At 42.5% G+C, this 10,076-nt stretch overlaps 1 protein-coding gene across 1 annotated transcript; it reads right to left on the bottom strand.

Moving 5' to 3' along the window:
- Positions 1-1,113: 1,113 nt before the first annotated feature.
- LOC138888184 (uncharacterized) lies at positions 1,114-7,909 on the bottom strand. The gene is made up of 3 exons (XM_070170001.1): positions 7,738-7,909; positions 6,907-7,370; positions 1,114-1,203 (listed from the first exon to the last, which is right to left on the bottom strand). The coding sequence occupies exons 1-3, from the start codon at positions 7,907-7,909 to the stop codon at positions 1,114-1,116; spliced, it is 726 nt and encodes a 241-aa protein (XP_070026102.1).
- Positions 7,910-10,076: the final 2,167 nt, after the last annotated feature.

Here is a 10,076-nt window from a genome sequence, read left to right on the forward strand (position 1 = left end):
TCCCTCGTTCCTCCAGGTGGGCGCCTGATTACCAATACTTGTGCCAATCTTCCTTTGAAACTTGATTTGTTTTCCCTTGTTCTCCAGGTGGGCTCCTGATTGCTGAAACTCGAACTGTTTCTCCTTGTTCTCCAGGTGGACGCCTGATCGCTAATACTTCAACTGTTGTTCCTTGTTCTCCAGGTGGTCGTCTGATTGCTGATACTTCAACTGTTGTTCCTTGTTCTCCAGGTGGACGCCTAATTGTTGATACTTCAACTGTTGTTCCTTGTTCTCCAGGTGGACGCCTGATTGTTGATACTTCAATTGTTGTTCCTTGTTCTCCAGATGGACGCCTAATTGCTGATACTTCAACTGTTGTTCCTTGTTCTCTAGGTGGACGCCTGACTGCTAGTGCTTGGTTACACTCTTATCTTTACATCTATGTTATTCTCCCTGTTCTTCAGAGGGGCACCTGACTTCAACAAAAATAGACAAAACAAAAGAAAATTTTCTGCCCCAGTTTGGTAGTTGGGCGCATCTGTGAGTGTTAAACTGAATCATATTACCAAATATTACTAAGAATTTGAAAGCTAGGTCCCCTTATTCAGGGGGGGTCCTGACAACTCTTAATTAAATAAAAATTTTAAAGCTAAATCATATCTACTGAAGGTCTGTCTTATGCTAAATTTTGTTATCCAATGGAGATCTCAAAGCTAGGTCCCATTATTCAGGAGGGTCTTAAAAATTCCTGATTGAATCATATCTTAAACATGCGAACATTAAACCATCTTATTCCTTGAGATACATTTATGCTAGATTTTACTACTCATGACTGTTTTAAATTTTAAACTAGGTCCCATTTTCCAGGAGGGTCCTGAGAATTTCCGATTAAATTGGGGAAAAGGTGAAAAAAGATGGTGTTTCTGCTTGGGGAAAAAGTTGAGGAAGCAGAAAATCATAATCATTAAACTGGGAAAGAAGAGAAGTCAGAATCTTTGCTCTCATGGGGTAATGTCCAAAGTGTATCTCAAACATACAAACTTTGGAGCTCCACTTATAATCCTCTATGGTGCATTTATGCCAAATTCCGCTACTCATGATGATTTTGAATTTTAATCTAAGTACCATTTTCTAGGAGGGTCCTGAGAATTCTGCGATCAAACCTGCATGGTACTTGTCTTCTTTACAGGGCGCTTCCTGAAACAAATGCCATCTTTGCCCCTGTTTCAAATAAAAGAAAATCTGGTCAGTTTAAAACGTGGTGGTTAGTTATGGCATTCTCGCTAGGGGTGGTTTTCTCTTTGCTAGGCTTTGCTTCATTCCGACTGTCATGAACATGGTCGAAGGATTGTTTTGACCTTCTGACTGATCCTTAACTGCAGGATTCCCAAATGTGGTTCTCCACTTCCGACCTTTCTATCTGAACTCGTATATCTCTTACGACATTCCTGGGCCATTCTACCGATTTAACCTTTGCTTACACCCCATGTACCACTTTTCATCATATTATCTCCGGCATGTCCTAGCCGCATTTTGCTTTGTGCAATTTTGAAACTGGTAGCAAGCTTTGAAATTCCTTCTTATTTGTTGAAACAAGGCTAAACTTGAAAAAATTAACAGCAATGAAATGCAATAATTTTGGGAGTTAAGAATAAAGAAGAAAATCCAAAGTTGGATGATGGTTGGAGATAGGAAAAAAAACTTATCTGAGTGGAGTCACTGGCACCAATGATTATGGTATGCATTTGGATTAATCAGCCCAGTCTATTTATCCAATCTCTCTTCCAATTGTTTTACTTTGTGCTCCAAGATGTTCCACAACCCAATTTACTTTCCGCCAACTTTTACGGATCTTGTTCGACTTGCAGTGCCCTGAAGGGCTTTCACCGACAAACCTCTCTCATTTGTTGATTCCTCAATTCCTTGTCGCCTGATGGTGCCCATGAGGGTTTTCACCGATAAGACTCTCTCATTTTCATTTCTCTCAGCTTTCGTCGCCTTATGGTGCCCATGAGGGTTTTCACCGATAAGACTCTCTCATTTTCATTACTTTTCTTGCTTGGACCAGAGTGTTACCCCGATATGAATCACCTCTATTTGCTCGACTTGGCATCCCTTGAAGACTAATCAGAAGGTCTTTCTTTGGATCGTAATATGGGCTTTTGGATGGGGTTAGAAAGAAAGGGCATCAAAGGTTCAAAACAATTTAACATGGGTTTAAAATTACAATTTTTGGAATCACATTTCTTATTACAAATACAACCTCTGCCCCAGTTTCTTGCTTGGGGATCTTTTGACTTTCATTTTACTATGACCGAGCCGTAAAGCTGCCTATGTATCCTTAACAGGAATCAGGTCAAACATAGTTCACACCTGAATTTCCTTGTTGTTATACTTTTTCATTTCCTTTTTTTTTTTCTTTTCTTTCTTTTTCTCTCTTTTTTGTTATTGATTCCAAAAGAGGGGTATGAAAGAAATAAATAAGGCTCAAAAGGGGAAACAAAGGGTAGAATGTTTAGATAGCAGAACAAATTGCCTTCGTCATTTCAATCTTCGAAATAATGCCAAATACAAACAATCAACAATTATAACAAAGAAATCATACATAATATCTTTTTACTGCATCAGAATTGATAGCCATGTCTATGCATTTTCCTTCGTATCTGTTAAACATAAAGCACCATTGGACAATACTCTGGTTACAATGAATGACACTTGCCAATTCGGGGCGAACTTGCCTTTTGCCTCAGCCTGATGTGGAAGGACACGTTTCAGCACCTGCTGGCCCACTTCAAACTTCCGGGGACGTACCTTTTTGTTGTATGCTCTTGCCATTCTCTTTTGATATAACTGGCCATGACACACTGCTGCCAATCTTTTTTCATCAATCAAGCTCAACTGCTCCAAACGAGTTTTGACCCACTCACTATCATCAATTTCAGCCTCAGCGACAATCTGAAGGGACGAGATCTCAACTTCCGCAGGTATCACTGCTTCAGTTCCATATACCAACAAATAAGGAGTTGCACCTACTGAAGTACGGATAGTAGTGCGATAACCTAGCAACGCAAATGGTAATTTTTCATGCCATTGCCTGGAACCTTCTACCATTTTCCGAAGTATCTTCTTTATGTTTTTGTTGGCTGCCTCAACTGCTCCATTCACCTTGGGACGATATGGGGTGGAATTGCGGTGTGCAATCTTAAATTATTGACATACTTCTTTCATCAAATTGCTGTTAAGATTCGCACCATTATCCGTGATGATCACCTTTGGGATTCCAAATTTACATATGATATTTGAATGAACAAAATCGACCACTGCTTTCTTGGTTACAGACTTGAAAGTTTTGGCCTCAACCCACTTGGTGAAATAATCAATGTCTACCAGAATGAATCCACGCCCATTGGACGCTGCTGGCTCGATTGGTCCAATGATATCCATGCCCCAAGCAACGAAGGGCCATGGCGCCGACATCGTATGCAACTCCGATGGTGGGGAATGAATCAAATCTCCGTGTATATGGCACTGATGACATTTGCGCACAAAGCTAATACAATCTCGCTCCATGGTGAGCCAATAATAACCTGCCCGGAGAATTTTCTTTTCCAGCACATACCCGCTCATATGTGGTCCGCAAACTCCTGAATGTACTTCGGACATGACAACCGTAGCTTGTCTAGCATCTATGCATCTTAACAATCCAAGGTCTGGTGTTCTTTTATACAAAACTCCTCCACTTAAAAAGAATCCACTTGCCAACCGTCGAATTGTTCTCTTCTGATCCCCCGTGGCTTGTATTGGATATATCCCCATTCTGATGTACTCCTTGATATTATGGAACCATGGTTCGCCATCAAGTTCTTCTTTAATCATGTTGCAATAAGCATGGTGATCTCGTACTTGAATGTGTAAATGATCGACATATGCTTTGTCCGGATGGTGTAACATTGAACTAGGGTAGCCGAAGCATCGGCGACCTCATTATGGACCCTAGGAATATGCCTAAACTCCACTGATCAAAATTGTTGACAAAGATCATGCAAACATTGTCGGCATGGTATGAGCTTCAAATCTCGTGTTTCCCATTCTCCTTGAATTTGGTGTACCAGAAGATCCGAGTCTCCCAAGACCAAGACTTCCTGGACACCCATGTCTGCAGATAGCCTTAAACCCAAAATGCATGCTTCGTACTCAGCCATATTGTTGGTACAATAAAAATGAAGTTGAGCTATAACAGGATAGTGATGCCCTGTTTCAGAAATAAGCACGGCTCTTATTCCCACTCCTTTCATGTTAGCAGCCCCATCAAAGAAAAGTTTCCAACCTGGTTTTTCGGCCTGTTCTAGCTCATCAATATGCATTACCTCTTCATCGGGAAAATAAGTCCTCAATGACTCATACTCTTCATCGACCGAGTTCTCGGCCAAATGATCGGCCAATGCTTGGGCTTTCATCGCAGTCCGAGTCACATAGATTATGTCAAACTCTGTGAGCAAAATCTGCCACTTCGCAAGTCTTCCTGTCGGCATAGGCTTTTGAAAGATATACTTCAATGAATCCAAGCGTGAAATGAGGTAAGTAGTGTAGGATGACAAATAATGTTTCAATTTCTGTGCCACCCAAGTTAGGGCGCAACATGTCCTTTCCAGGTGAGTGTACTTAACCTCATAAGCCATGAACTTCTTGCTAAGATAGTAGATGGCCTGTTCTTTCCTGCCAGTGACGTCATGCTGCCCTAGTACACAACCAAATAAATTTTCCAGGACAGTCAAGTAAAGAATCAAAGGTCTCCCTGGTTCTGATGGTACCAACACAGGCGGGTTAGACAAGTATCCCTTTATCTCGTCGAATGCTTCTTGACACTCATCAGTCCACTTGATTGCAGTGTCCTTTTTCAGCAACTTGAAAATAGGCTCACAAGTTGTCGTGAGCTGAGCAATAAACCTGCTGATGTAGTTCAACCTTCCTAACAGACTCATCACTTCAGTCTTGTTCCTCGTAGGTGGCAATTCTTGTATGGCTTTGATCTTTGATGGGTCCAATTCGATGCCTCGCCGGCTGACTATGAATCCCAACAGCTTTCCGGATGGAACACCAAATGCACACTTGGCAGGGTTAAGTTTGAGGTTGTACCTACGAAGCCTCTGAAAGAATTTCCTCAAATCCCCAACGTGGTTGGCCTGACGCTTTGATTTTATGATCACATCATCTACGTATACCTCAATCTCCTTGTGTATCATATCATGAAACACGGTAGTCATGGCTCTCATGTAAGTTGCCCCAGCGTTCTTCAAACCAAATGGCATTACCCTGTAGCAATAAGTCCCCCATGGCGTGATGAAAGCCGTCTTTTCTGCATCTTCTTCATCCATTAGAATCTGATGATACCTGGCATAGCAATCCACAAAAGATCCTATCTCACGCTTGGCACAATTATCGATCAAAATGTGGACATTGGGTAGTGGGAAGTTATCCTTCGGAATTGCTTTGTTGATATTGCGGTAATCGATGCATACTCTGATCTTGCCATCCTTTTTCGGTACAGGCACGACATTAGCCAACCAAACAGGATGTCGAGTGACCCGAATAACCTTTGCATCTAACTGCTTGGTAATTTCTTCTTTAATCTTCACACTCATATCAGTTTTGAATTTCCTTAACTTTTGCTTGACGGGAGGGAATGCTGGATCAGTAGGCAATTTGTGGACCATTAAATCAGTGCTCAAACCCGGCATGTCGTCATATGACCATGCAAAAACATCTTTGTACTCAATGAGTGCTTTGATTAACTCTTCCCGGATCTCTGGCTCGAGGTGGACACTTATTTTAGTCTCTCAGACATTGTCTATGTCCCCTAAATTGACGACTTCCGTATCATTCAGGTTGGGTTTGGGTTTTTCTTCGAAGTGAATTAACTCCTTACTAATCTCTTCGAAGGCTTCATCCTCATCATCGTATTCTGATTCATAATCACAATCTACTTCTTGAACTAATATTTCAGAATCAGATTGATTTTTAAGACTAAGCTGAGGATTCCTTATGCATGCCATGTCATTAGAACCAACGTAAAAAGAACTGTATAGAAAAGAAAAGAAAACAAAAAGGAAAACCATCAGGAATGATGAAGAAAGGGAAATTGTATTTCATTGAATGATAAAAGATAACAAGGTTTGCACAATCTAACAGACTGAAAAAAAATGAAATCTGGATTACAACCCTGGAATAATCCATATAAACTTAAAGGAAAATCAAAGCAAACTACTAAGACTCCTTCCGAGTAAGGAGAGGAGTAGCCTTCCAATTATTAAGCTTTGTTTTTGGCCCAACAAATTGCACTTCCGCGTTGCTAGAACCTTCTCCAATTTCCACCATGTTCACACTATCGAACAACTTCTCAAATATTTCAATTAACTCCTTGTCAGGATCAATCACAGAACTGGGAATTGCTGTTACTGGGCGACTCCTCATACCGGACTTGACAAATGATCTGGAAAGACGTGGGACCGACTTTAGAAGGACCTATGTCCTCTGTTTCAATTTCCTGGCTCTTTTTATGTCTGCGGCTGTGGGGTTGAATGCCAGACCAAATGTTCCCATGTTTTCAGGAAGAGACACGGGCTGTATGATGCCTTGCAGAGCTGATCCCAAACCCTTTCCTGGTACAAAACCATTCTTCAGCATTTCATACGCTACCATGACTGATGCGGCAGTTATCTTCGGATTTGGGATATATTTCCCTTCTGGAACTTTCTCGACTGACATTGCGTCAGAAACTTGGTAGACCCATGGTCCCTTGTCATCTTCCACTTCAATGAATGGCACAATGGTGTTGCTATGAGCGCACAAATTATCTTTGCCGTGCACAACTATTTCATGTCTGTCCCATTCAAACTTGACCATCTGATGGAGTGTTGATGGTACTGCTTTAGCGGCGTGAATCCACGGTCGCCCTAATAGCAAATTGTAGGAAACAGCTATATCTAGCACTTGGAATTCTATTGTGAATTCTATTGGACCTATAGTCAGCTCCAACATTATGTCCCCGACGGAGTCTTTGCCCCCGCCGTCAAATCCCCGTACACAGATACTGTTCTTATGGATCCCCTCATCTTCTACTTTAAGTTTGCTTAGAGTGGAGAGAGGACAAATGTTCGCACTTGAACCATTGTCAATCAATACCCGAATAACCACGGAATCCTCACATTTTACTGTAAGGTAAAGGGCTTTGCTATGCTCAGTACCCTCTACGGGCAATTCATCATCGGAAAAAGTGACTCCGTTTATTTCAAAAATCTTGCTGGCTATCTTTTCCAGATGGTTTACCGAGATCTTGTCGGGGATATGGGCCTCAGTCAAGATTTTCATCAACGACTGACGGTGCTCATCTGAATGGATTAGCAATGAGAGCAATGAGATCTGAGCGGGCGTTTTCCTCAACTGCTCTACAACAGAATAGTCATGCACTTTTTATTTTCCTCAAAAATTCCTCTGCCTCTTCTTTAGTTACAGCTTTCTTTACCGGCGTTGGATTATCTTTAGCTCTTCTTAACTCCTCGGGGAGTGAAACACCTTCTTGAGCGAGTCAAACCTTGTGCTTCACAAACTTCTTTTTTGATTTCTTTCCCTTTGTAAATCACTGTTACCCGTTCATAATTCCAAGGAACAGCCTTGCTATTGATCCTGGAAGCTGAGTTACTGGTTTTATAATAACAGGCTCTGTGCGAGCACCCTTCACGACCACAACAGGTTTACTTGCAACCCCTGTCACTACTACTTTAGCTTTCTCTGGTTTCACTACAACAATGCTTGACGACCCTTTCTCGGCTACCACAGCTGGCTTATTGTCTACCCCTTTTAACTGGACCACTGATTTCCCACTAGTTACCTCTTCCTTTGAGCTAGTTTCGCTGGAACGGATCATCATTACCGTCTGCGAGGGATTCCTGGGCTCCCCTCCTTTGTGTATCAACTCAATCATACGGGTCTCATGATGAGCTGGCAGTGGATTCTGATTGATATTTGGTGCTTCTGGGGCCTGAACCTCGATCCTATGAGTATCAATAAGCTCTTGCACAGCTGTTTTCAGTTTCCAACACTTCTCTATATCATGCCCCGGGGCCCCTGAACAGTACTTACAACTCACCGAGTGGTCAAGATTTCTAGGAGGGGGATTTGGCATTTTAGGCTCAATTGGATTCAGCATGCCCAACTGCCTCAACCTGTGGAAAAGACTGGTATATGATTCCCTCAGTGGAGTGAAAGTCTTCTGCTTCTGTAACCTCTCATTCTTGAAGGCTTGGTTTGGTCGGAAACCCGTCCTGGGGGGATTTCTGTAGGCTCTTGGGGGTGGATATGTGTTTTGTGAAGCTGGGTATGGATTTTGTGGAGGCAGCGCACACCATTGTGTGTGTGCCGGGGTTTATGTATAGGTTTGTGCATGATGAACGGAAAAATGGGGATCTGGCGGTGGGTAGTAGTGCTGTGGAGGGCTATATAGAGTGTGGGGGTAATTTTGGTGGTAGGGTCGGGCCTGGTTATAGTAGGGTGATGGGCTTCTAGATCTGAACCAGGCTCCGGACTCAACTGTCGCAACATCTTCTTTCTTCTTTTTTCCAAGTACACCCCAGTGCCATTTTGAATGGCCTGGGTGGTTGTCTTGATTGCTGAATAACTCATGATCTTGTTGGACTTAAGCCCCTCCTCGACCATGCCTCCCATTTTTACAGCCTCATTAAAAGACTTGCCAATTGCGGACACCAAATGACCAAAGTAAATCGGCTCCAAAGCCTGCAAAAAGTAATCAACCATCTCGCTCTCTTTCATTGGGGGATGTACCCTTGCTGCTTGCTCCCTCCATCGAAAACCGTATTCTCTAAAGCTTTGACTATGCTTCTTCTCTAGTTTAGTCAAGGACAGTCGGTCTGGAATGATCTCAAGATTATACTGGAAGTGACAAGCGAATGCTTGTGCCAAATCATCCTATGTGTACCATCTTCCGTGATCTTGGCGGGTGTACCATTCCAATGCTGATCCGCTCAAACTTTGACTAAAATAAGCCATTAGCAGTTCATCTTTTCCTCCGTCTCCTCTCATCTTACTGCAAAAACCTCTCAAATGAGCCACTGAATCACCGTGTCCGTTGTACAAGTCGAATTTGGGCATTTTGAACCCTGCCGGTAGTTGTACATTTGGGAATAAACACAGGTCTTTGTAAGCTACACTTACCTGACCTCCTAGCCCTCTCATATCCCTGAAGGATTGTTCAATGCTTTTCATTTTTCTAAACATCTCTTCATGTTCGGGATCTTTGGCTGGTCTCTCGGCTTCTCTCGGGAGATCAGAAAGTGGATCATAGGGGTAGGTTTCGGGAGCTTTGAAGGTGGGATCCGGGGGGTAGTACTGGTTGTCCTGAGCTTGGAACACCGGTTCACTCGAGGATCTATAGAGCGCAGCTGGCGGAGATGCCACAAATACAGGGGTGACTGGCGGATGAGGGTATGGAATTTATTTTGGTGGTGGAGCTTGTGGAATATGAGAAGTAGTGCCATGGTAGTGTTGATAAATGGGAAAACCTGGATCGGTGGCGGGATGATCCTGAGACTGAGCTAATGGTGGGGTAAAAGCTGGGTTAGTTGGGTAAGACGACAGTGATTGCCCTTTGGACCAGGCCTGGTATATTTCGGCCATCTGTTGCTTAAGTTTGAGCATCTCTTCCTTCATTTTATTGACGTCTAACTCCTCCACCTCAACATTAGTGTTGACGTCCGGGATAGACATGATTTTTGGTATTGGTCCTTTTGATCTGGGTTGGTAATGATAATGTGCTAGTATCCTCTAGATAAACTAACTGCTTGAATTCTCTGGAAAACAACAAACTTGTTAGTTTTTTTAGAATTTAACACATATGCTATCACACGTTGGGATGCAATACACCTAGGCAATTAACTATTTTCTATCATGCATTTGCTTCGGTTGTGTGTGTCATTCTGGACTTTCATAATTGTGCCCCTTCTTTTAAGCTTCCTTTATTCTATCCTTCTTTATTTCCCTTTTTCCTTTTAGTGGTGGTCGAATCCTATAGAGATTGCCTA

The sequence above is a fragment of the Nicotiana sylvestris genome, chromosome 3, assembly GCF_000393655.2.
Source record: "Nicotiana sylvestris chromosome 3, ASM39365v2, whole genome shotgun sequence".
NCBI classification, from domain to species: domain Eukaryota; kingdom Viridiplantae; phylum Streptophyta; class Magnoliopsida; order Solanales; family Solanaceae; genus Nicotiana; species Nicotiana sylvestris.